Source organism: Platalea leucorodia (assembly GCF_965183815.1).
Source record: "Platalea leucorodia genome assembly, chromosome: 19".
Classification (NCBI taxonomy): Eukaryota; Metazoa; Chordata; class Aves; order Pelecaniformes; family Threskiornithidae; genus Platalea; species Platalea leucorodia.
In genome coordinates this window covers 1,457,944-1,485,010 of record NC_138841.1, presented here as the reverse complement: position 1 = coordinate 1,485,010, position 27,067 = coordinate 1,457,944, and the positions used below count along the sequence as shown (strand labels likewise).

The 27,067-nt window shown below is 49.5% G+C and overlaps 4 protein-coding genes across 4 annotated transcripts in view; 3 read left to right on the top strand and 1 right to left on the bottom strand.

Moving 5' to 3' along the window:
* Positions 1–5,364: 5,364 nt before the first annotated feature.
* LOC309598955 (acidic mammalian chitinase-like) lies at positions 5,365–9,295 on the top strand (the record flags this gene model as incomplete). The annotated part of the gene is made up of 11 exons (XM_082329985.1): positions 5,365–5,389; positions 5,815–5,844; positions 6,103–6,304; positions 6,704–6,760; positions 6,865–7,030; positions 7,140–7,264; positions 7,739–7,862; positions 7,987–8,172; positions 8,328–8,447; positions 8,547–8,688; positions 9,036–9,295. 11 exons carry the CDS (start codon positions 5,365–5,367, stop codon positions 9,293–9,295), a joined length of 1,437 nt encoding a protein of 478 aa, XP_082186111.1.
* Positions 9,296–10,825: 1,530 nt separating this feature from the next.
* CIMAP3 (ciliary microtubule associated protein 3) lies at positions 10,826–13,349 on the top strand (the record flags this gene model as incomplete). The annotated part of the gene is made up of 6 exons (XM_082330055.1): positions 10,826–10,850; positions 11,194–11,336; positions 11,670–11,768; positions 12,327–12,460; positions 12,738–12,864; positions 13,281–13,349. The coding sequence occupies 6 exons, from the start codon at positions 10,826–10,828 to the stop codon at positions 13,347–13,349; spliced, it is 597 nt and encodes a 198-aa protein (XP_082186181.1).
* A 1,721-nt stretch (positions 13,350–15,070) lies between these two features.
* Positions 15,071–21,746, bottom strand: TAF8 (TATA-box binding protein associated factor 8; the record flags this gene model as incomplete). The annotated part of the gene is made up of 8 exons (XM_082330264.1): positions 15,071–16,751; positions 17,217–17,359; positions 18,131–18,278; positions 18,599–18,723; positions 19,168–19,230; positions 19,533–19,631; positions 20,345–20,501; positions 21,687–21,746. 8 exons carry the CDS (start codon positions 21,744–21,746, stop codon positions 16,608–16,610), a joined length of 939 nt encoding a protein of 312 aa, XP_082186390.1. The 3' UTR covers positions 15,071–16,607.
* The window catches only part of CCND3 (cyclin D3), a 76,899-nt gene continuing 71,414 nt past the window's right edge, over positions 21,583–27,067 (top strand). The window contains exon 1 of the mRNA XM_082330267.1: positions 21,583–21,753. Coding sequence (XP_082186393.1) covers positions 21,745–21,753 — 9 coding nt within the window. The 5' untranslated portion in view covers positions 21,583–21,744. The remainder of the gene's footprint in view (positions 21,754–27,067) is intronic.

The following is a 27,067-nucleotide window of genomic DNA, read 5'->3' as shown; positions in this document are numbered from 1 at the left end:
GCATGTTCGTTCATGCATGTATAACCTTTTTGCAGTATGTTTTGCCCACCTGCACACACCTGCATTTGGGCACAGCTATTTATGTGCAAGCGAGCAATTTGTGAAGCTGTATCCTATGCACGCATGCCCCCTTTCGAAGGCCTGTTCTCACTTGCTGACAGACCAGGAAATAATTCTTGGGGCTAACGCTTGGATACAAGGTGGAAGGATCTGCAGCCCATTCCTAGGCGCAGAGAGCACCCCGTTCACTGGGGTTCACCACCACCACAGAGAGCTGGTGAACGCATTGCCCCAATCCTGATCACCGGGGAATGTTAGTAAGATGCCTGCAGTGCAGAGTCAAGGTTTATTTGAGGAACAGGATGGTCAGAAATCAGGTTTGAGTGTTTCACAACATCAGAGAAGCTTGAGATTTGTTTACAGCACCTAATTATAGCAGTTTAGTGCCAACAGAGAGTAAGGAAAGATGAAAGATGTGCTGCAAGGAAAGAATATGCAATGGGCGATTGCAGTACTGCATCAAATTCCTCATGAAAAGAACTCTTCTAAGTCCTTATAACATATACCTGGGGACAAAAGGTGAATAAACGATGACACTCTGTAGAAGCAGCTGGGGAAATGGCTGCAGCATTTCGTAATCAGAGTGAGTCAGAGATGATATTTCTGGGAATGTACATGCAGAAGGCAAGAATTTCCCCCGGGAGGCAGGGAATGGTTGGTATCTGAAAATCAGCAGTTCTTTAGTTCCACTCAATGAGCTATGGAGAGAAGGGAAATCAAACGCCAGAGGAAGATGGCATGAAGCAGAACAGATCCAGCCTTTGTAACAAGGAGTTAGTACTGGGGAAAGCAGGCTTAAAAATAGAGGCCTTTAGGCAAATGAACCGGTGTCTTAAGAATCAAAGAGGTATGAGTCTCTCCTGGCTGTTCTATATAGGCAAAGTGCCCTGAACGCCTGTCTTCACGAAGTCCCTGCCCAAGACCTCCATGGTGCGATTACCTTTTGGAGGAGGGAATCTGAGGAGCTTTAAAGCTACTAATTTCTTGCTGTGAATCCGAACAAGAACAGATGCCAGACATTTCCTGCGCATCATGTGCTCCTGGATAGACCACATTACACTGCAGGTAGCAGTGATGGCTCTTCAGCCTGGGCTTCCCACAGGGGGGTTCTCATGGCAGCAGCAACTTGAGTCTTTCAGCTACACCAAATGAACTGTTTAGAAGAACAGAAAGGGATTCAGACCAGGACAGCTCCCAAACGACTCTCAAAGCTCTCGGTCAGGCAGCTGAGCAGATGCCAGCCCCGTAGGTGTTCCAGCCATCTCCTCTTTGCGCAGATACTGTTACACCAGCCACCATCAGCTCGGTGTGCTGCACAGTGAGGGACACGTCTAAGGGTTACGTGACTGGAAGGTAGGAGAGATCCTACTCCTATCCTATTTCAGGACTCCATTTACAGGCATCAGATTATAGTGGCAGTAACTTAAGCAAGCGTATACATACCCAACTGGATGTGGAGCCAGATTTTGACACATTTGGCCACTGACACTGTGGCCATATTTTCTTAATTCTCTGTTAGACTCCTGAAGAGAGTGGGACAGTTTTCCAAGGTCAGCAGCACCCAAATAGAGCTCAGCTATTAAAAGTTGTTAAGCCATTGAGAGACCAGCAATATCACCAACGCTCTTGCTAGGAGACCCAGATAGGTCTCTTCAAACCTGCTCCATGCATGCCTAATCGAGTTTCAGCTTGCAGAGTCTATTCCTTCCCCTGCCTCCAGCTCAACTCCAACCTCAGGATATGCAGAACATTAAAGCTGAGGTAAAGATGTTCCCAGTCATTCCCTTAGGTCCAGGACGACCAGACTCCTGATATCTTTCAGCCCATTTTTGAAAGGAAGAAACTCCACCATTCCTCTCTAAAGCAGAAACCAAAGCAAGAGGAGGAGAACGGGTTATCTCCTAACACCTCCCAGACTGGGCATTGGAAGCAACACAACTCAAAGTAGTAGTCAGTGATCTGTTAATACTCCTCCCTTAGATTTTAAGCCAAGTCAGGCAGGGAAACTTTTCCCAAGATGGCAAGGTAAAAGCTAAGAAATAAAACCACCATTGAGTCAAGCTGTCCTGATCATGGCACAAAAGCTCTCTCACTTTTAGCAAAGCGAAAATAAAGGGTTACTTCTTGCTGCAGGCATTTATGTACAAAGGGATTGTTGATTTTGTTCTGCTTGCTTTTTGCTGCTCCCAAAGGTTTGATATTTGACACAGCCCACTTTGGGCAGGGCTGTGGTATAGCCCACTGACAGGTGCTGGCAGAGGTGCCTTCTGCTTCACAGGCCCTGGAGCAGAGCTGAACTCCAAAAGGATCAAGCGTTGGGTAGGAGTCTGAAGCTGCTTACTGTGTCCAGGAAGGAGATGGCTGCATTTAGATGTAGTTTGCCAGGAAGGAGTAGATAAGATTGCTCTGATCTTCATGATAAAATGCTTATCAAGTATATAGAGCTTTGAGCAAAACCAGGCAGTTATTAGGAGAACCTGCTGAACTGCTGTCAGGATGTAACATTTATCACTGGAGTGAACAATCTCGTGTGACTGCTTTGTCTCATGTTTTGCCAGTGTGAAAAGAAGGGTTTGCTCCACACCAAAACAGTGCCCAATAGAAAGGAAAGGTTTGGGAACCACAAACACATCAGAGATGGTTCGAAATCTCCTTTTCCTAGCAGATTAATAAGGGACATATGCCAAGGCCACACACAACTTAGGCCTGCTTCACCCAAAGCCACTTGAATAAAACCGGGCATGTTACAAAGACTGCACACACATAACATCGACCCAGGGAAATTAAGTTTCTATCTTTGAACTGACTACCCAAGCCCATTTTCCCCTGCAATAAATACTTACTACGCTGGTAAGGAAAGGCGGAAGAAACAGAAAGTGAGCCTAAATTCTTTGTTAGAGATATAAACAGGTGACGTAAACGTTTGAGAGAGCCAAAAAGCATAGATTTATCAGTACCCTGCCAAGGCACAGGGATGCCCTTCTATAGGGATGCGATTCCTGGGCATATCAACAAAATGACTAATGTCTTAATAGGCGTCCTGACAGGTTGCAAGGTTAGGCTAGTTTTTGGACAGATGTGTTTAATAGCTCCTCTTTCACTCTAAGGTGGTCATGTCTTATGTAGGTTATACAGCTCTGGAGAAATGAACTGAACAAAGTTTAGCCTTTATCCTGGTTATTTTTCTACAGCAAGAATGAAGCACTCCATTTCTATTTGAAAGTGCAAAAAACGTGCTGCTAATCTCAGATCTCTATTTGTGATTAAACAAAGAGGAGCAGCACCTAAGCTTTCTGGCCTGCAGCCACATTTCTTCTTGAAGCGTTGTCAGAAAACTGCTGGAAAAGCACTCCATCTGCACGGTTGGGAAGAGCAAGCAACATTGACACCTACTGTTGGGTATTTTAATTGCTGATAGTACCCAGCCACAAGACTCTTGTAAAGCAGGAGGAAGATGATCTCCTTAGTTAAATTACCTGCTCATATTTTTATTTTGCTTTCATTTTGCCTCCTGCAGTGCTTTCAAGGTGCACTTAATTGCAAAACAAGAAGCTGCATGTGCAGGGAAACTTCTTCCTTTAACTCAATTTCTTCCTTCGTTTAATTCATGGAATTAGATGAATCTTTGCGAGTGAGAATTTTTTATGAGGCTAGCTGATAAAAATGAAAGAGATGAAAACTAATGCTGCTAGTATCAGACAAGGCTGTACTGTGTGCTAAGTGAGAGAGCATGCTGATTTCTGAGGAGGTTAACCCTTCTAGCTCATACAGACCTCTCAGAGCATATCAGAAAGCACTGCGCAGCCAAGTGTAGAGCATGGGTTTGAATGAGTTTATCAGGTTTTACCATAGTGCCAGATCATATTTAACACCCTTAAAGGGCTTTACACTAAAAATTTAATCGTCGTGATTTCTTTCATGCACAGCTGTTTTTTTTCCAGCCCATTAAAGAGAATTTAAGCAGAGGATGAAATGACTCTCCCAAGTGCAGAAGGAAAAATTTAGCAAGCTGGCACAAAGAGCTTACCTCTATGCCTTCCCTCCAAACATTACCCTTTTCCTCTTCAGAAAAGGACATTACCTCCTCCTCCTCTATTGGCTGTCGGCTCCAGTCTCCCTGTACCAGGAGACCGATACCCGTGCCTCTGCATCCAGATAAGGGCTAGGGTAGGGCTCGCCAAAACACGCGGCGCCATTGCATTGACCTTTACCTTTCTCCCCAGTCCAGCCTTCCACAGTGACCTGCCTAACCTCCAGAGCAAGGGCAGCGAGAACAAAACAACCTCTCTGAAGCAATGGCTCGCGTACACCCAGGTTAGCAAGGCCAGGATGGCTAAGGTCTTTGGGGAAAACAGCAGGTATTGAATGGAAAAAATTCCATTCAGATATGCTTAGAAGAAAGACACTGCATCCTGGCACCAACCACATGAGGCAAGCTTGTTAGAAGAAAAGCGATGCGGGTAATTTCTCCCTATGGAGCGTCACAGAAAGCTAAGGCACGACATGAATGCTTGGCAACACAGAGGTCTCTCCGTTTGGGAAAGAGCTGATCAGAAAGAGGAGGGAATAAGTGTGGGAGGAAATGCAATCTGCCTGATGCTCTGTCCCTGGGCTCCCTCTCCTTGAGCTTGACCTCCAAGAAATAATGCTGCTCCCTGAAGGAAATTACCTTTGCAAGTGGGAGAAGGGCTTGGCAGAAGCCGAGTTGGTTTTCCTCTACTCACGGGACACCAGGAAACTCTCTCCACTTCCCTGCAGTCACAACACACTCCCCTGGTGTGGGCAAGAGACAGCCCAGAGCACAAAGCCCCCCGCATCCCGACAGACAGCTTGCCTACGGCAAGCGAGCCCGGCTCCTGTGCCCTCCGCAAAGCCCATTGCTGTGAGCCTAAGCCCGACTCAGCCCTGCCTCGCTGGCTGCCCCAGCCAAGGAGGCAAAACCCTTGTAATCCACCTGTGGTTTGGCAGTGCCTACCACCGCCGGGCAGACCCAATGACAGCGCAAGGTGAGCGCTTCCGCTGTCTATCACTGCGTAATCACCAGCAAACAAAATCCCAAAGAAGAAAAGCCATCTACATTTGTTCTTCCACCGTTCTTGCGGCACCGTGACATGGCACAGCCTGATAACAGCGGTGGCTCCGGTTGGAGTGCTAAGGCCCATGGTACTGGTATCAGTTTTTGTGAGCCTGACCTCTACCAAGTTTCATAACGTTTGTGCATCTTTGTTGATACAAGATTTGCATGAAACGGGAGAAGCGTATATAAGCAAGAAAGAGGCTGCACGCAGTTCCTCCAGCACAAAGATGGCCAAGCTCGTTCTGCTTACCGGTAAGTCCTGCTTCATACCTTCTTCCTCCGCCTTTACGATGAGTATTTGTGGATGTTTCGCTATACCGGGTGGTTACACAAGAGGTTTTTGGAGTTAAAGACGTTTCACTCTCCTGTGAAGAGAAAAGATACAGCAATGACTTTCAGGAGGCATAGTTATATTTTTCAGTACTGCTTGTGTGGATATTTTAGGCTTTAAAAATTGATAGAATTCGTTGCTCATTGAAATTGAAAAGTGCTTTGTGAACTTCCATACCAACGCTCAGCTGCCCTGTGCTTGAGGAACCAGATTCTTGTGCGTTTCTTCAAGACAACACAACAATCTCAAGCGAGTTCAGATCCGGCTTTTGACGAAACGCGACTTCTTTGTCTCAGTCTCCGCTTCCCTCAGAATGAAGACTAATCCCACACTTTTTTCTTTAAAGGTCTGGCCCTCCTGCTGAACGCCCAGATAGGTATGTGCTTTCTGCCCCAAAACAACTCCACCAAAGCCTTCTCAGTGTTGGCCCATACAGGCAACTGCAACAGACTTACTAGCTAATTCTCTTACTAGCCGTGGGGGAGGAAGGAGAGGCAGGCAGGCACACAGCGATGGGGTCTCGGAAGACAAAAGCTTGGCGAAGCATGGCAGGCTCAAGCTAAAGTGCAGATGCCTGAATGGCTGGCTCTCTGCTCTTTTCTCTCCTGACCGCCTCTCCTCTGCTTCTCTGCAGGCACCGCCTATGTGCTGTCATGTTACTTCACCAACTGGGCCCAGTATAGGCCTGGCCTGGGAAAATTCATGCCAGACAACATCGACCCATGCCTGTGCGACCATCTGATCTACGCCTTTGCTGGGATGTCCAACAATGAGATCACAACTTACGAATGGAACGACGAGACCCTTTACAAATCCTTCAACGGCTTGAAGAACCAGTACGTACCGAGAGCAAAGGGCATCACTTGTTCTCCCTCTCAAGTCCTACCCCGTTATTCAGCATCTGTTCTCTGCACAACAGCAGCGCAATCCCCCGTTGAGGGACGCCAAGGAGAAGAGGCAGACGGTGACGGGGAGGGAAAGGGAGGGCAGGGCAGGGCAGGGCAGGCTGCCAGCACCGGTGCTCTGAGGATGGTGACAGCGACTCGGTGCGCTCCGGACTTGCTCTTCGGGTTTCACACCAAGGGATCAGGGCCCGCAAAGGCAGCTGCACCAGGTGCTTTCAAGAAGAGCAAGAGCACTGTGCTTTATGTTGGTCTGTTGTGTAATAATGGTAGAAATTGGCAAGACCAAGCCGTTGCTTGTAGTGAAATACGCTCCTGTTCCTCCCTTTGCAGGAATGGAAACCTGAAGACCCTCCTGGCGATCGGAGGATGGAATTTCGGGACAGCCAAGTAAGTTCAAACCATCTCCTTCCCCTAACGGCACCCTGGAAGGGGAGAGGGAGGGGGGAAGAGGCACCAACCAAACCCCAACTCTGTCCTGCTCCGCTTCCTAGGTTCTCCACAATGGTTTCCACGCCCGAGAACCGCCAGACCTTCATCAGGTCCGTCATCAAATTCCTGCGCCAGTATCAATTTGACGGGCTGGACATTGACTGGGAATACCCTGGGTCCAGGGGCAGCCCATCCCAGGACAAGACCCTCTTTACTGTCCTCGTTAAGGTAGGCTCCAAGAAAAGGTTTTGGGCAAGCCCTCTGCTCTGCACGGCTCTGCCTGCGAAGCCTCAGCCCAGAGAGTCCACGGTGAGAGCTGTTTCTTGGCATCCCTCAGGAAATGCTGGCAGCCTTTGAGCAGGAAGCCAAGCAGGTCAACAAGCCCCGTCTCATGCTCACCGCGGCTGTTGCTGCAGGACTTTCCAACATCCAGGCTGGCTACCAGATTGCTGAGCTCGGAAGGTGAGTACCAAACCCGCAGGTAGCGTTTCTGTGACCTAAGTGCTCTTCCTTCAAGCGGTCAAGGGAAACTCTGCCATTATCTGCCAGAAACCAAGCGCATCGCATGTGGGGGCCCTACTCTTTGGCATCAGGCAAGAACACTATGGGAGTGGTGCTTGTTTGGTGGGAAAGGGGACACTTTGGGAAAGCAAAGTGTAGCAACGGGCTGCTCAAAGTCATCGCAGAGCATGTCTCCGTTCCCAGAATACCGGTGCAATTGCCACTCTGCCTTGACCTCTGCCTCCCTCCGCTGGAGGAGAGAATTGGCTCCCACACTTACAAGGCCAGCTCAAAACAAGCCTTGAAGAACCCAGACTTGCAGACGGTGGGGACATGGCCAGGGAGGTGGTGGGGTAAACGGCCAGCACTAAAGGGACAATGGGGTCGGGGTGACTGAGCAGGCCAGGAGACAGACGCAAGCAATGTTCTCCACAGGTACTTGGACTACTTCCATGTGATGACGTACGACTTCCACGGCTCCTGGGATGGACACACTGGGGAGAACAGCCCTCTGTACAAAGGCGCAGCTGACACTGGGGACCTCGTCTACTTCAATGTCGTAAGTATATTTTCTGAGACCGTGTCACACATGATTATTGTGACACCAGTGATCAGAAGTTTAAGGAGTCATCCTCCTGCCTACAGATCCTGGCACAGGCTGTGTGGTGGTGTTTTTTTTACAGGACTATGCTATGAACTATTGGAAGAACAATGGTGCCCCAGCTGAGAAGCTCCTTGTTGGATTCCCAACCTATGGACACAGCTTCAACCTCCAAAACCCATCTGACACTGCTGTTGGGGCACCAACATCAGGACCTGGGCCAGCTGGACCTTACACAAAGCAGGCTGGATTCTTGGCTTACTACGAGGTATGTGTGCTCCTACACAGCCAGGCCACCAAGAACACAAACACCCTTCAAACTACCCAGCAAGGAAGTTTTAACCCACGCACCCGTGGAAGATGCCAGCTGCCCTTTTTTGTAGGACACTTGCTAACTTCTCCCTCTCTCCCCTTTTTTCCTAGATCTGCACGTTCCTGGGCTCTGGAGCCACCCAGGCTTGGGATGCCCCCCAGGACGTGCCCTACGCCTACAAAGGCAACGAATGGGTTGGCTATGACAATATCAAGAGCTTCAACATCAAGGTATGGTGGGATGTGTGGCTGTGCCAATAGTAAGGCAGGAGGCCTTCCACGGTAGCAGGTCCCTGAACTCATTGGGATTTCTGCCCTGGCACTGAACAGCTTGACTGGCTGAAGAAGAACAATTATGGAGGTGCTATGGTTTGGGCCCTTGATATGGATGACTTCACTGGCACTTTCTGCAAGGAAGGCAAATATCCCCTGATCACCACCCTGAAGAACGGTCTCGGTCTGCAAAATGGCGGTGAGTAGCTCGAGGATCATTTGCTTCTTGAAGGTGACTCCCTAGCTCGCTGCTGATGCAGGGCTTCAGAGACCCGTGGACTCTGGAGCCTTGGTGGGTAAAGACCTTCTGTGGAAGCCACAACTAGAGATTGCCCAGGAAAGATCCCTGCACTCTACAGCCACTGGGACAAAAGAGGGAGATTGTAACTTGGACCTGGGTCCAGATGTTTCGAAGGCCTGCTGTGAACCCGGCCAGCCTGTGGGGCAGCACACTTTAATAGCTGACCCCGCCACTAAAGGGCCTGTGGAGGGAGGGGAGGGCTGAGAGACAACACAAACCCAAGCCCTTTCCTGCTTTTCTTTCAGACTGTGTGCCTCCGGCTCAGCCCAATCCTCCAGTCACTGAAGCTCCTAACCAAGGAAGTGGAAGTGGGAGCGGGGCCTCAGGTAGCAATACTGGTGGCTCTGGTGGGAGCGGTTTCTGTGCTGGCAAGGCCAACGGCGTCTATGCAGATCCAACCAGCAAGAGCAGCTTCTACAACTGCGTTAATGGTGAAACCTTCATGCAGAGCTGCCAGGCCGGCCTCGTCTTTGATACCAGCTGCTCCTGCTGCAACTGGCCATGAAGATACCAATGCTATTAATTACATCTAACAGACCCCTCTGATCTAACTGCATGAAATAAGAATGATTAAATAAAGCGTTCTGCAAAAGTAACAATCCTCACTGTTTCAACTCATCTCGCTCTTCGTATTTTGAGGCTCCCTGATGCTCTCACGATACTCACACGCGTGCTCAGGGAAGGGCCTGAAGGCACAAGCTGGACGTAATTCCGGCATGGCACTTTCCAGGGGTTTCTCACTGCCCTACCTGGACAGCCAGGCACAGGGAAAAAGACCGAGAGCAGACCCCAGGGCACATCAGGCCGTGCCACACCAGAGGTCACAGAGAAGGGTCCTGACAGCACAGCCTCTACGCTGCTTCCCTCTCCCCTACTGACTTACAGTGTGTGAGCAGCAGCTCCTCGCAACAGCAGCCCAGTGTTTCTTACCAGACCCACAGGTACGAAAAGCAAGTCTCAAAGAAGCAAAGCCACTGCTTTGCAAGAATCTGCAGACTGTTGGCAGACTCTTTTCCCTTACCTTCATTGGCCACGAATAATTTTTTCAGAAGCAGTCTCTCTTTGAGAAGCAGAGAGGGAGCTGGAAAACCAGTAAGCTTTTAGGTGCTTGTGGCTGTAGTACACAGGCAAACACAGACCCCTCTCAGAACGTAGGGTCATCATGGATCTCCATACACAGAGCCTAACAGCAGGTAAATCCTGCAACACGTCTCCCTGGCCGTACTAAGTTGCCTGCCTGCAGTGAGGAACATCAGATCAGCAGCCCAGAACAGGCATAGCTCTCCCCAGGTGATTTCTGGCAAAATCACACAGCTTCTCACATCCAAAAATAAACCCGGAATGCGTTTCAGCTAGCTCAACAGCATCTTTGCAGCCTCGCTTCACATGGAAATCCAAAGCCGGATCTTTCATATACATAGACCCAGCCAAGGGCCCATCCACCTGATACACGTCTCTGCATCGCTAACGTGGACGCTGGCTGGCGTAACGCTGCCAGCAGCACAAATGCCTCTATCGGCTGTCGGCTCCAATCTCCCTGTACCAGGAGACCGATACCCGTGCCTCTGCATCCAGATAAGGGCTAGGGTAGGGCTCGCCAAAACACGCGGCGCCATTGCATTGACCTTTACCTTTCTCCCCAGTCCAGCCTTCCACAGTGACCTGCCTAACCTCCAGAGCAAGGGCAGCGAGAACAAAACAACCTCTCTGGAACAAGCAGGTCAGTGGCTTCAGTGCCAGTCTGTGACATGGGCAACTTTGAGGGTGTTTTCCAGGCTCCCATTCAACCAAGTCTGGGTGACCTACTCGAAATTCACCTTCACATCACCTCAACAGGAATTAAAGAATTAAACTGTGTAAACAGCAGTTCCTTGGAGTAGGAGCCAGCACAGCGCAATCCACAGGGACGATATTAATCCTTGTCTTTTCCCTCCACCCTTCAGACGCTGCCATCGCCAGCATTCCCTCCAGCACCCCCTGCTCCGTGGCTATAGCAACTGGAGTACACACGCGTCCTGACGCCTGGCAGGGCAGCATGGCAGCCGAGTGGGAGCCGAGAGGTGAGCCGTGCGAGGTGCGTGCACCCGGGGGGCTGCGGGCACAAGGGCTTTCCTTCGCAGCTCCTCGCTGGCGTCGGGCTTCCCCAGCAACCTTCCCCACAACCGGGCTGTTAGGCTGCTCTTTGCTCAGGCTGGGGAAAAAGAAGCTTTTGTGGCAGGAGGGAACAGGCATCCAAAGGGCCGACCCCGCACAAATATGCAGGGTCAGGGGAAATTCCTGGGAGATAAAGGGATGGTTGGCCTCAGGCAGGGAGCAGCAGACACTTAAGGAAAAAAAGCAGCAAGTGGTGACCTCCGTGTGGGTTTGTCACACTGGTGGCATTTCTTTCTCCTGGTCTCACAGATGTTCAGAAGCAGATCTCATTTGGGTCACGTCAAGAGCGGAAAATGTTCCCTCTCCACCACGCCCCAGACAGGCTGGGAATCCAGCTGATAGCCATCAGGGGAGACCCTTCGCTTGGGCCAGGCTATTACCTGAGTCAAGAGGTAAGGTGTCCAGTTTTCATGCTCAGAGCTTTTCCTTCACAGAAGACACACAGTACAAGAGCAATGGGACCATGGCCAGCCAGACACAGAGTCCCCCACTCCTGCCCTGCAAACCCATTGTACAAGGTCTCCACATATACCTAGAAAAAGAAATTCCCCTTCCCTTCCAAACGCACCAGCCCTCAAAGCTCCAGCTGCCCTAGTGCTCTACATTACTGAGAAATTAGAGGAATTAATAGGAATAACGTCTGCTGCTCATCTACTTCTGCCCCTCCCCTGATGCAAATGGTGTCTTAAAAATGTCAGTAAGACACTTCTGCTTTTGAATCGCAGAGAAGCAGCCTCAGATACTCTTTGGAAAACAAGCCGCTGAGCAAGAAAGGCTATGTGATAGGAGCGAGAACAGCCCAGCGTTTCATACCAGAGCCACAGGTAAGAAAAGCACACTTCAAAGCATCAGAGCTGCAGCTTTGCAAGAATTTGTAGGCTGTTCCGAACATAGACTATCAGTTTTGATCACATTTGCTGGGGCTGCCTCCAACTTAATATATACGGTAGCTACAGATCTCCTTACACATCGTCTAGTGGGAGGTGTTGAGCCTGGAGACCGATGACTGATCATCTGAGCTCTGGCAACATCAACACATGCATTTGTATATACACATTCCTTTGTATCACACACACACACGTAAACGTACACATTGAGGCAAAATGAAGGAGGGAGCTCAGCTAGACTACCTGAACAAACACGTTATTGTTTTCTGGCCCAACTTCTCTAGGGTAACATTACATTAGGAGAGACATCACAGGACACACTGGGTAAGGAGTAGGGAGTGCATAATTGACTTGTTCTGATTTTTTTACACTATCAGAGTAGCCAAAGCATGCGATCGAACAGCAGGTCTGTAACGCCCAGCTGGCTGCTGATCAGAGCATGTAGGAACGGTTTGCAGAACAAAATCTTCTGTACAGAAATTTTATCTTTTGCAGACTGCGACTCCTGGCCCAGCAACGTACCAGTCATTCTGGAAGGAAGAGAGAAAATGCCAGCCTGCCTATGCTCCATTTTCCATTAAGACACCACGATTTCCAGATAAGCCTTCAGACAAAGAATTTTTCCCTGGGTAATGATGTAACTCATTTTCTTACGCTTTTAACAATAAGCAGGAGGACTAGCAGAGAGAAATACCAAGACACAAATGGGAGATAGGTAACTGAGTTCCCAGTAACGATTTTTGATCTTCACAAAGCTCCCCTGCTTTAGTCTTTAACTTAGCATGATGACTAGAATACCACAACATGCATTTCTCCCACGGATCGAGGTAGGGCTGGTAAATTCTGGTATTACAAACACCATACACCAGCTCCAGAAATGAGATCTTTTGCGCTTGTTTTCTTTAGACCCGGAACTTACGAAGCAGACAAACCATTGCACAAAAAAATCACTTGGCCAATGAAGTTTGGGTCTCCAGACTGGTCTTTAGTGCCAATGCCAGCAAAGAGGATGCTAAAAATGGAGGTACAGAAGGTAAGGACAGGGCTAAGGGGATGTTATTGCTGGCTTAATGCTTCTGACAAAGGAAATCGTATGATTACTTCAACGCATTTGCACTATGTTTTGTCATCCTTTCCTCACTGGCCTGCTGGGTACGTGGCTCTACTAGCCTGGGGCACAAGATACAAAGCGATTTTCTATCAGAAAATGCTGGTTTGCAAAAACAGTTACAGTCCTTCAAAACAAACTTCTGTTAAGAAATCTGCTGTGGAAGTTTCCATCCACAAAGCGAGAGTACCAGAGCAGAGACTTCCCTGTGTAGCTCTGCTGAAAAGAAGACCTTTCTGATTTAAAACATAGGTTGAGGTTCTCGACGCCATCACATATTCCCGCGCTTTTCTGAAGCAATTGTCATTGCTAATATCTAACGGATAATGGTTGTCTTTTAGCTGACCATAGACAGAGAATTCAGGAAGCACCGGGACCGAGTGGCCTACCTGAGTTTATACTACAGCTGAGGAGCCAGGGCCGCCGCCACACGTCCTCCCCTCCCAGCCGGGCAGCTCAGGCCTCGCCTCCGCTTCCCGCCCACGCGTGGAGACATTCATCTGCGCTACCCAGCCTTTCCAAATAAAACCATTTCAAAAAGAGGCATTTCTTGCCGCTCGTTGTGCTTACCTGGTATCGTGCCAGGTGTCTGCTGCCTCTGCGGGTGTTGGGGTGCCGCTGAGTCCCGCGCACAGCACCCCTCAGCCCTGCTTCCCTCAGCCCCTTGGCCCAGGCAGGGCTGGCGGCCACTTTCTCGGGGTCGCCATGGTAACACTTCACCTCATCCTCCCCGACATGGCCGCGGGGGACTTTTCTCCCCAAAATCCAGCCCTTGCTGGCACCAGAGAGGAGCCAAATGAATGCAGCTAGAGGGCCACCATCTCCTCATCTCCAGCAGATGCTCCAGGCCGGGCCCAGGGCTTCACCCACAGCCTGAGGAGAGCTGAGAAACACGGGGGTGTACGCAGCACAGCCACCCGCGCTGCGCTGCCCTCAGGTACGGTGCAGGTGGCCTCCAAGACGAACATTTGCATTACGAGCTTTTTCCCTACTGACATGAGGAAGATCTTCTGAAGCAAGAAGCAAGCAACATGCTGCTAATTAAGAATCTGGCCACAAAAATAAATTCAGGCTGAAACAGAAAGGTGCTGGTATTCATCATCAGTTATTTCTGTAATGTACAACTCAGACCCTAGGGATTTCTATAAATGTTTACAACTTCTCTGTCTGATCGCAAGCTTGATTCAATCTCAGGGGAAAACTAAGAGCAGGCAGCATTTATTCTCGGTATAGCTACTACTCACAATGCAGGCTTTCAAATTTTCTGGGTCAGTTTAGCTGTTTCCGTAGCAAATTTCACCTGTAGCCCAATTTCAGCGACAAACCCAAAACGCATTCCTCCAGTTTCCAACTTTCGGTCTTCGAGTGCTCTCAGATAGGCACGACAGCTGCTCACAACCTGTCTTTTCTAGGCACGCCGGCCCCTTCCCTTCCGACCGCAAGAGCCTGCTTTGCAGTTGCAGCTGCCAAAGAGGGATGTTACTTGCCAATCCGCCGTTGCCCCTTTTGGTGCAATCTTTTGAAGGAGGGGCCATGACTCACTGGAAATTGTACTCTCCCAAGACCTGGGGTTTATGGCTGTTTAAGGCTTCACCTTTGTATTCATGGCTGATACTGCGTACTTCACCTCCACCTGTCTTGGTTTTCTAATCAGGGGAAAAATACACGTGGAAAAGAAGATGTAAAAGAAAGTAAGCAGTACCTATGACTTCTGGAGTCCTCAACCACATGTTCCACCTGTGATTGCAGAAACCTTCTACTAAAGTTTTTGCAAAACCGATGGTATTTCAAAAAGCACTTTGTCGTCACTGAACACATTTCTAATGAACCAAAGTTTTTGTTGGGAAATTCCCAATGTTCTCAGTTATCGAGTGTTGCTGCAGAGAAAGGCAGAGATGCAGAGGGAAGGACAAGACTTCCCACCGCTTGTAGACCCCACTGAGCACACACTCAGGCTCCATTCAGGTGCTTTTCCACTCCTGAAACTTTAAGGACTCAGCCAGTTTTGCTTGCAGGACATAAAATTTCTTTTATTATGAACATAAAAATGACTATTTTCATTCTACATTTTTCCCCTATCCAGCGAGGGATTTTCTCATTGCGAAAAATGCTTAATCCAAGTAAAAAAAGATATAAATTTTTATATATACATACATACACAATGTCTCTGTACATTTGTTACTCTGTACAACCAAGGCACCAGCTGAAGTGACAATGGCACATGCAAGACTTTTTTGCTAGAGATGTCATGTCAAATTGTTGTGAATTTGTTCAAATTCACCTCCGTTCTCACTGAAACAATTGCTCCTTTTTATCTTCCTCCTCCCTGGGTGACAGGGGAAGAGGGAGGCCGAGGAGGATGCCTTAACTAAGCAGAGGTGAACGTGTACACACATAACTCTGATCTGCCCAGTGACTGCAACAGATTTCTTGCACTTGGCTACTACTCTAGGAAGCCATGCCTGCCTGGCAGTCTGCAGCAGGCAGTCTTTGCTGCCTCTCCCAGCACCACATTTTTACCCAGAAGAGATGCTTGGGAGACCGGACCAAACTACAGGAGTCTTTTCTCAAAGAAATTTAACCCATATTTTGCCTAAGTAAAGGCCGAATGCAGATTAAAGCAAAGCCCTCCAGAACCAGCTAGCAGCTACAATACTTCCATCACCAGTCATTTTCACCGCTGAAATAAAGTCTTCTGCTCTGGGGAAATAAAGGGGGGAAAAAAAGAGCAACTTCTGTTGATAAAAGCCCGTATTTGAGAATGGACAAAATAAAAAAGTGCGATCAATAGCATGGCCTTGCGGATGGCAATCAATACAGCTTTATTCCTTAATCCATGTTTTTCAGCACAGCATCTTTCAAAACAGCTGGTGAAGGCGTGAACTCTCAAAGGAGTTGTGCTGTGTTGAAACTAACAATAGAACTGAAAAATAGCCTGCAGCAGCTGTGAAATCTTGCCACTCATACTGCTAAAAAATAATCTCAAAGCAGAACAGGGTAAACACCACACTTAGCGCTTTTAAGTTAGAAGTGCAGCTGCAGTCAGAAAAGTGAGAATAAAATGCCATCTGAGCTCTGTATTTACACTTCACTCTCTTACCAACACATCAGATGCCTTTAGTTTATAAAAGAAAAGTCTGTTTGCTTTTACCTGACAAGAATACAAAGAAAGAAACCTCTCTGGGATTCTTCTGTCTCTGTTAATACATGCTCCTTAGATCATAAGGCCAGGCAAGGTTGATTGCAGAAGTTTCTTTTCTAGCCTGCCAGAGAGCCACAAACGAATTATGCCTTTGTATTCTGTAGACCCTGCTGGGAAGCACCGAGCAGCAAGAACCTTTGTGTCCCCCGTCTCTTCAGAGACTAAATCCTGCCGACATGAGAACAAACCAAAGTAAAGGAGACAATTCCCATCTGTAACCCGGTGGCCTTCAACGCTTTTAAGGCAACTGACCATTGACCGTTCCAAGTCAGCAGGAGAGCAGAGGGCAAAGAGGGAGCATCACAAACCAGGATGAGAGTGTAGTTTGCTAGGCAGAGAGAGACCATTCTTCTGCTGCTGCCACTCAGCCGGATTGCCTCTCCTGTCGTGCTCCATGCCTCTCACCCACAGCAGCGGAGGTGAACCCCCGGGTTTCTCTTCCTCTGAGCAGCCAGCTGGCTACACCTCACTTCTTTCTGCGGATCTTGGGCTTTTTCACTGGGCGGAGGTAGGGATTGTCTATCACATTTTCCTCCCCGTTCCGACTGCCTGACAGGGAGGTGTTCTGCTGTAACACTGAAGCATTCTCCTTTTCAGGTCCTGAATCATCCTGCCACATTAAAAAAAAAAAAAAAAAAAAAAAAAAAGCATAAACAACCGAAGTTAGGCTAAACAAGGCTTAGAAGTTCAAACCACATAACCTATGGGCAAAACAGACAATCAACGGCCAAGATAAACAGCAGCACACAAGGGGCGGCATTGGAGGGGAGGACTCCTGATTTCTAACACAAGAAGATCCCCTTTGGGAACAGCAGGATTCTAGGACAATCCTCTCTCCCCTAACACTGAAATGAAGGTTGTGCTGAAAGCTCGTGATCCAACCTCATTTTGCATTGCACCCTGCAGAAAGTTAGAGAACCATGACAATGTTTAGTCATTTACACTGGGTAAAACGTAACCCACTGCCATTTCCCACCCACTCCGCCCAGCTGCAAGGAAGACAGGCGAAGAACCAGGTTTCGTAAGTTTAAGAAAGTCGGGCCCAAGAGACCTTGATCTCTCAGGCTGGGCGTACCGTGCTCATGTGCAGGGGGAGGTTCTCGGTGTCTGTCTGGTCGTCTTGCTCCGATGAATCTGTTTCTTCCATTTGCTGCATTTCCAGCTCAGAGGGGAGAAGAGCTGTCAGGTAGGGTACGGTGAAAGGCCTGGCAGCAATCACTAGGGTCAAGGAGAAGGACACAGTCAGCCAGCTGGGAAAAGACTCCTCAACTCGGAGATTACGAAGCACAAGCTAACCAATTACTTAGAGACCAAACACTTTCACTGGTCCTGGTTTTAAACACATGCACTCTTTTCCTGCTGCTCCCAGGAATCAGGAATGAAATCTGCTGTCCCTAAAAGGTGGCAGTCTCTAATTTCCTATTTTCTGAGGCCCCTTTATGTTTCCAGCCAAGGACACAGCATTATACTAACACAAAAAATCCTTCCAGACCTCCATAAAAGTTCAATTATCTCACAGGCTGAAGCATCACCTAGTCCCCCTTAAGGTAACGCTGAGATCTGTGCTGTCAGTGAGCCTTGGGAAGGGAGGAATTCTCATCACTTCTTTGCAGACAGAGAAACAGGAAAACCTCCACTGCCTACCACAAAAATATAAGAGAGAAGAAATTACTTGTTCAAAAGTTACAGAGGGGTGGAGACAGGATTGGGATGAGCTTTGAATTTAGCGCCTATCAGCCAAGGCCTTCCCTACCAGCAGAAGAAAGGGAGCCTTTGGTGAGGGTGGAAGCCTACCATTTGGCTTTGATTCTGTTTTTCGTCCCCATTTTAAATAGAAAATCCCTCATTTCCCGGCCTTCCAGTGCCTTGGAAGGGCAAACACAATGTGATCCTTCAGTGCTCACCTCCTGCAGTAGCAAGAACTCTAACGGAGTGCATGCTCAGTTAGACAGCCGTCATTTACAGCACGAAGTGACCTAGGTAACTCACATGGGAACGTGCTAACGTCATCTTTGAAGAGGCTCTGCGTTTCTCCCGTCTTAGCCATGAAACGTGTGAGAGCTCTTTCTACATCGCGCCGTTGAGATGCTGCCTTTTCCCGTAGGACCTGATAATCAGATACAGGCTCCCGGTATGTCTGTGGAGCAAGGAGGAAAAAAACCACCACCGTTAGTGGATGCAATGCGGACAGCTGAAGTGCAAAGCACTACTAGGATGCAGAGGCTACAGGCAGGCACGGACCTTCAACATGCACAGATTTTCAGGCAGCTACAGATGTCAATCAGCCCAAAATCTATAGCAAGGGCAACTCGCAAACAACAAGCGACATATTAAGCCAGGAGAAACAATGTTTTGGATAAACAGTACCAGCACTGCAGTAAAAATATTTATACACCACTCCTGGTGTCATTGACTTCAGACAGACCCCAAATGGCACAGACGTCTTTTTTCACTCACTGGTGTCTTGATGTAAGTGTGAGGATCTGGAAACTCAGGGAAATGGCCAGGAATGTGGGATGGATGTGGCTTGTTCTGTCCAGCTGTCAGGGCTTTGGGAGTCACGGGCTGGTTTGTCACAGGCGCTACAGTTAAAAAAACACACACAAATCAGCCAGCTACATTCTGCCAAGCGTTAGGGATAAGGTGCTAGCTTACACGGAGCTGTGACCCATGTCTCCAGGTCCTATAAAAGGGACAGAGCACATCCCACGAGCAATAATTTCCGATTGCGTTTGGCATCCCAAAAGGGAACAAGGGTTACTCGACGCCTCTCTCCTACGCAAGGAGAACAAAACCATCTTGAGGATTCTCATGTGTAACGAGGATGCTGAAGCAAAGGCAACTTGGGCAGAGGGTGCCCTCCTTCACCTCTTACACAGTCATTACAGGAATCCTTAACACAAACTGCGCTTCCAGGAGCACTGGACTGCATCATCCACCAGAAAAGCAGGAGCTCTCTGGATGCCAGCAGAGAGGAATGCCGAATAAGAATTCCTGCATAAGAAGAGAAAGGATTTCCCACATACGGGCAGTGATGACCATCCGCTGGGACCGCTTGGCATACGCAGGAAGCGTTTCAACATTGAACCCTGAAACAGAAAAGAGGAAACAGAAATCACACCAAGAGTTTTTCCTGTCAAAAATCCCTTCTCTTAGGCTTCTTCAGATTTTTTCCAAGGGCTCCAAATTACATGAGGAAGAAAATCACACACTCTGTGCATATTCATACTGCATCCACAGCAGTGATATCCGAGTGCCTGCACGAGGCCCAGAACAGTGGGCGTCACACAAACACCAGAAACATCGGGGACAGATTTTCCTACCAACGCAGCACACCCAAATCCTCTGCAATGCAGGCAGCTGGAATTAGTGGGACCGGTCAACTACTCACCCATTTCTACTAGAGTAACCATGATATCGGAGAGCGTAGGCTGGGTTCTGGCTGTATGTTCACAGTAGGACTTTGCGCTCCTTCCAATTTCAGAAATATCTGGAGGGAAAAAAACCCAGCACCACATATTCAATTCAGATAGTGACCACACGTGTATCAGCCCAACCCTGGCTTCAGAGACCTGAATTTTTAGCAAATTTAGCAAGGAATGGAAAATACCTCCTGGAATCCAGTCTCTTACAGCCTGCATATTTAAAATTAAAGCATGTGCAAAGTATGGAGACGCTAAAGATCAGAGAGTCAGATGTCTTCCACAAATGCAAAAGGCAAATCTGCATCACAGGCATGAAAAAATACAAAACCTAATCACCTCTTGATTTCAGAAAAATATGTAAGCTGACATCCTAGGCACATCCCCCAGAAGAGCAGGAGGAGAGCTGCCAAACACAGGAGCTTCTACAGCCTTAACTAACCAGATGTCTGGAACTTTGTTATTTCTCTATTTAGCCTGGCAGTATCTCAGTATGTGGAGCTTATTAGGTTACCTAATGAGTATCTAACGAGTACTCACTGAGTGAGATAAGTAAGTACTTCTGAGTTTGGACAAACAGCTCGCGCTCACAGAAGGAAGCGACTGCAGGGCTGTGCTCTAGCCACCGCCTAGCCTTCCCCTTTTGCTAACATCATTAACACAAAATAACAAAAATGGGAAAAAAAAAAGAAAGAGGGAAGGCCAATCTGAAAACAGAGAAACGAGAAACTTCAGGGGATCGCTGTGCCTTTGCTGGACGCTCACAAAGCCGGACACTCACAGCTCTGTAACATCTCCGTCAGCGTCTCCACCGCCGCCTTTTCAGCGCTCTCGAAGCCGGCTTCGGTGAGCAAGGAGCTGACCACCACCTGCAGAGTCCTCCTCCGAGCCAGGTAGTAGTTATCCGCCGGCGTGCTTGCGTGCTTGCTGCCCGACCTCTGCGGACACAGACCCCCGTCCCGACATGAAGCCACCGGCAGAGCGCGGGGGTGCGGCGAGGCCAGAGCCCCGCCGGCCCCGGGAGCGGGGACCGGGAAGGGCGAGGGCACGGACCCGGCCCCGGGCCCCCGGGCTGCGGGCGCTGCCCTGGAGGGGCTCCGTGACGGGCCGGCGGGCTGCAGGCAGTCCCCCACTGCCCGCACGCACACGTACGTACACATGTGCATATGCATACACACATACATACACACACGCAGACCTATACACGTACATCTACACACGCACACACAGATCTATATACATCTACACACACACACATATACATACACGCACACAGATCTATACATATACATCTACACACATACACAGAGATCTATATACATCTACACACACAGATCTATACATATACATCTACGCACACACACACAGATCTATATACATCTACACACACATATATACATACACACAGATCTCTACATATACATATACATATACACACACATATACATACACACACAAATCTATACATATACATCTATGCATACACAGATCTATATACATCTACACACACATACATACATACACACGCACAGAGATCTATACACATACATCTGCACACACATACACACACAGATCTATACATATACATCCACACACTCATACATATACATATACACACACAGACCTATACATATACATCTATGCACATACACACAGATCTATACATATACATCTACACCCACATACATATACATACATACCCACATACATACACACTGATCTATACATATACATCTACACACACACACACACACATACATACATGCATACATACATACATACATACACATAGACACGGTGCTGCAGGCACCACCCAACGCGCCCTTTGGGGCGCGGCCCCTTTAAAAAACCCGCCCCGCGGGCAGCCCCGCCTCCCTGCCCCCTCCGCCGGCCAATCCGAGCGGAAGGACTTGAGCCAATCAAGCCCCGCTGCCCAGCCCCGCCTCCCTCCGGCCATTCGGCCAATCAGCGCCTCCTTCCTTTCAGCCTCCGCCTCCAAGCCCCCCGGGCAGGCCGCAGGCGCCTCAGCGCCATGGGAGGACTAGGCCGCCGCCGTTCCGCCCGGCCCCCGCGGGAGACGCCCCCCACAACAGCCCCGCGTCCCGGGGAAGAGCCGCCGTTACCGTGCCGGAGCCGCCGGACGCTGTGTCGGCCATCTTGGAGCCATAGGGAGCTGTGCGCATGCGCCAGGTGCGGCGGCGGGGGGCGTGTGCGCGCGTTGCGGCGCGCGCGGGGCATTCTGGGATTTGGGGGGGGCGGGGGCTGCCGCTGCCCGCACCGCTGCCCGCACCGCACCGCTGCCCGCCCCCAGCGGCGTGCCCGCGGCAGGGGGGGGGTCCCCCGGGCGCTCCCCTGCCCGCCGGCGGGAGGCGGGTGCCGGTCTGGTACGCGGGCTCCGAGCGCCGGCTGCAGCCGTGAGGCAGCGGGGCGGGGCGCTGAGGTGCGGCCCGGCCGGTTCCGAGGCCCGAAGCAGCGGCTCCTTCCCCTCCCGAGGAGTGCTGAAGCTTGTGGCTTTCCACGTCTTGTCCGGGCCCCTGGGGCAGAGCCCTCACCCTGCCCCCGCAGGGCAACCGGGACGGCGAAGCCCCGCGGAGAGGCTGGCGCTCGCAGAACGGCCGGCCTTCCCGTCAGGAAACGATTTACCAAAACGGCTCGCAAAGTACCGGCGGTGTGCCAGCAACCCTGTAACCATGGGAGCCCTTAGGGTTTTCCTGTTGTAAGAAATACGTACTCTTAGCTGAAACTCGGTGTACCAGCGTGTGCGCTTAGATCTTTTGATCAAAGCTTTGCTGTCGGTTAAGTGTTTCAGAAAGACAGAACAGGAAACCCCCACACTACAACTCCCACCCCTCGCTTCCTGTTGAAGTACATGTGTGGGAGAGCAAGAACATTGTGAGAACCAATTACTGCATGTGAGAGGGGAAAAAAAAGTGATGTAAACAACAGCTGCCACGCTGGAAATTAAAGGTCCTGGTCGCATTTGGTTTGGATGGCAACCCAGCTTCCACACGCTGCTGGCTTTTCAACAACAACAGCAGCAAAATCTGTTAACAGATAGGGAAAGCGAGGAGGCAGAGGAAGGTGGAGGCTGGATTGTTCAAAGCAAACACGCCTGCAGAAGCAAGTTTCTTGATCATCAAAGGTAGGAGGCAACATCGTTTCAGAGACTGAAAACGTGATAGAGAGGGCAATCTTATGCCTTATGTGGTCAGGGACAAGCAAAGCAGTTGGCAGAGGGCTGGTGGAGTATAATTGTGCCGAAGATATTAAAAGTACCTTGAAATGGCTGTGAGTGAGGGGGTCGGTGCTGGGGGATCTTGCTGCAGTTTGTCTGTGAATTCCCAGGGTGTCAGCGTTCTGCCAGTCTGCGAGGCAGCCGCTTTGCCGTCCCTCGGCAGGGATGTCTGTCTCTGCCAGGGCTTTGCAGTGGAGGTGGGGCAGGCTCTCGGCCCCCTAGCATGTTATGAAAAGAGAGAGATGCTGAAGCCTTGTTGTTTCAGCTGAGGAACTTGTGGAGGTCTACACGCTAGTGAGTAAGCTGACATCGCAGATGAAGCTAAAAGAGGGGAAATGTGAGCGCTTAACGTTGATCGATTGCAATTTGCTGGGTGACTCTCGAGAAGTGTCAGACCCCAATTGTTCAGACGAGAAGGGGAGTGAATGCTGGCAGGTCTGGACTGAAAACATCGGTGTAGTGCTGGTGCTGCAAAGACAGGCTTGAGTTGAGCCAGAAATGTCTGTAGGAGCGCCGGGGGAGTTTCAGACTGGTTGGTACTACGCATGGTACCACGGGAAGTGTTGTGCCCCTCGGTCTCAGCTTGCCATCAAGTTAATTTAACCAATTTACAAGTTGATCTTGTAGCCAACGTAGGGGATGAGTAAATGGGGAAGCAAGTGCGGACAGGTGCTTTTGCTGATGAATGTTGTGTGCATCAGAGTACTAAGTAAGGCAGCATTTCCTCTTCATAGTATAATATGCCAGCCATCACACTCAGCAAGGGAAAAAAGAAAAATAAATGGTGATTAGTGGTGTGGCGCTAGATCCTGAAATCTTTCAGGCAGAAGAGAGATTGGGCAGGGGCCCAGTGCAGAGTGAGGGCGTAGCATGCACGTGTTTGAGATGCGTGCAGGTCAGGACTCAGTCTGCTCTTATCTCTGCTACTAAGTCTCTCTTTCACTCCCTCATCTGTGCAGTGAGGAGGATGAGGGTGTTATTTAGCTGAGTTATCTTACTGAGATTGTGAGGGCTGCAATACAAAAGCAGCACATAATTGATCCATAACTCCTGGTTGGTTTATTGCATGAGGACAGTTGTCTTTGTCTCTTGTCTCCGGTACTTTGTAATGTCACTTTTCAGCCTGTTATTTACAGCACTTGCCTTCAGGAGTGTTTATGTATGTAACTGCTTCATGTAAAACACAGACAATCCTGAAGAATACAGACTGAGACCCAGCACCCTTCTCCTGCTCTGGAGAATTAACCGCTGATCTGTACAGCCACACAGCTTCTCTCTGCCCCAGTTGACTTAAATTTTTTTCTGTGCAATGCTTGTTTCTGTCCATATGGATGGAGGGCATCCAGTGTCTTCCTGAGCAGACCTGGAGCATCTTTCTGGGAGTCGGAAAATGGAGAGGCTGAGCAGGTAGTGAGAACATGAGCACAGCCTTTCTTCCTCCAGTTTTTGTAGGAAAGAAGGAGCCCTGCAGAGGCAAGATTTCAGACCCCACACATCCATCAGTAATTCCCAGCTAGTTATTTCAAGTCTTTCTGAAATGCCCAGCTCCCACCTGAGCATTGCTGAGGGAGCCTTGCCTAAGGTAGCCCGTATTCCCATCAGCGATCGGATGCCCAACAGGACAATTCAGGCTGGAAATAACTGTCCCCACAGTGGTCAAGAGCAAAAGGACACCAGTAGCTGGGCTGTGCACCAGCTCTCCTAGCCCAGGCGGGCTTCAAGGAGTTTCCCCCAGGCACAAGCTCCTTCTGCAGCTGAAGAATCTGCCTGCCAGGACAGAGGCAAGGCCAGTGCAGTGCCTTCCATCAGTGTCACACAAGCATCTGCACCCAGGCAGGGTCCACCACTCGTGTGTGTGTGCTGCCTCCTTCCTTGGGGTGTCTGCTCCTCCAGGCCAGCAGCCACAACTCTTCAGTGCTCCCCTGGCACCCGCTGCCTCCTGCTGTGAGCTCCCTCCACAGAGATGGGTTGCTGCAAATGAGGCTGCTGAAATTCCAGCATAAGAATTTATTTCCTGCTCTGGCTGAGCTGTTTGGCCTGGCTTGTGCATGCCCCTCTGCATTTGATGCCTTTTGCTGATTCTTTCCTTGTGTGTACTGCATTACCGGATTTATTCGTGTGTGGGAGCTATTGTGTAAATAAGAGTACTTCACAGCCCTGTGCTGCCTGTTCTTTACTCTCTTGGGAATATTCTTCTTTCCTCCTTCCCAGAACTTCAGAGACAAATTTCAGAAAATAAAGCTGTTGAAGTCTCTAGCTCTTAGCACTCCAGGGGCTTTGGTTTGGGAAGGGGGTGGCGGGGGAAGTCCTGCAGTGGGGGATGCTAGGGCAGGCTGGGTGCTGTGGTTAGTGGGGCAATGCATTGTATTATTCTGGGCTTTGGTCCTGGCTCTGCAGCCAGCCTGCTGAGTAACCATAGGCAAGTCTCTGCTCCTCTGCACTTCATTTTCCCATCTGTAAGTACTGGCATTCCTTGCGAGATGCTTTCAGAGCTGATAAAAAGCAGCATCTGACATTAAAATATTCTTGGTGGTGGTGCAGTACCCTTGGAAAGCTCTTCCCAGAGCAGTGCAGTCCACGTTGGACTCATCGCGAGCAGAGTATCCAGAGCCTGGCAGAAATCCACTAGTCCACAGATTTGCAGACAGTCCTAAAACTATGGGTACAACATCCCTCTTTGTGGTGTGGGTACGTAATTCTTCCCTTAGGCATAGCTCCCCTCTGACTGGGGGGGTGGGAATAAAAAACTTCCATAAAGGCTCAGTTACTCAGTGATTTAAGAGTTCCTGGCATGTCTCTGAAGTACCGGCTGCTCTGAAGTAGCTGCTAGCAGCCACTAGAGGAGACTAGCCAGCCGAGACAAGAGGGGACTAGCGAAAAAGGAGCGCTTCAGTGCCATGCTAAAAGATGTTGCCAGGGTTCCAGTTTGAAAGGGATGGCATTTGGAAGCAGACCCGTGCTGGCAGTTTGTGTCCATAGGTGGAGCGCGGCATCTTTATTTCGGAGCCCGTGTGAAGTGGGGAAATGACACTGCCACTGGAAGAATTTGCCAGTTTAATGTGCCAGTTTCCTCTGGAGTGCTGTGAAATCGGTCATCTGGCAGCAAAACGAAAAAATGCAGGATGGCGATAGTCTGTGTGCCTTCCTGGGCATGTTGTGTTTTCCCAAAGATTGGAACATTTCCTCTTGTTTCCCATTTTTAGCAACAACAAAAACCACTTTCACATTGGTGTCAAACTGAGAAAGGAAAAAGGTTCATGTGTTTTTACTCTGAATTGCATGCAGATTATTTGAAACAAGCGGTAGGAGTTAGGATTCCCAGGTCTGTTGACGCTAAATAGTTGTGTGACCCCAGACAAGAAGAATATTAACCTTGTTGAGATACAGCTGAATAGTTACCCTGATGTGTACAATCCCGGAGGGGAAGCTGTAAAGCTTGTTGAAATTCGTATTTGAGAAGAATAATGGGAACTGACGACTCTGGGCTCTTTGGGTAGGGAAAGCCCAAGGCTTTGTAATTTTTTTGAGCCTGGGAGGTGCTCAGTGTAGCAGAAGAGCCTGCAGAAGGCTGGCTGGCTGACCTTGATGTTTTCAAATCATAACTTTGAGAGAGGTGCTTAGTCAGATGGAAATTACTGAGCTCAACGTAGGGGTGAAATTCTGCAGCACGTGTTAAGAAGCCAGGCCAAGTGATCTAATGTCCCTTTGTGCTCTTAAATGTGATTGTGCCTCTGGCTTGCCGGAGAGACGTGCCTTGGACAGGCCCAGAGCAAAGGATGGAGCTGCTGCGGGTTCCTTGCAGCACCCAGCCCCGAAAGGAGGCAGCTGCCACCTGCATGGTGCTGCTGTCCCTGGGTCTGCCCCAAGCCACCCCGGCCCCGCTGCCACCAGAGGGCATGTCGTGACCAACGTGTCCTTACTTCTGAGCAACTTAATTCAGAAGCCAAAATAGCCAACGGTGAATTAATTCAGACCCTTACACCCCTTAGGTGTCAGGATGTCACCAAAATCCTCCCTCCACCCATTTGCTGCTGAAAAGCTCCTATGAACCCCCCAAATTCCTGACTGACCAGATCTGAGGGGTTTTGTCATGCAGTTTAACAGTGACAAACGCTTGATATGCGGAGGAAGCTGCTGCTGGAGGGAATAAACTGCGCATCTGAGAATGCGGGGGTTTTTCCTAATGACATTGGCTTATGCCTTGCAGAAATAAAAACTCAGATGCAGACTGCTTAAAGCCATGTTGCTGCTAGTGTTTTTTATTATTTT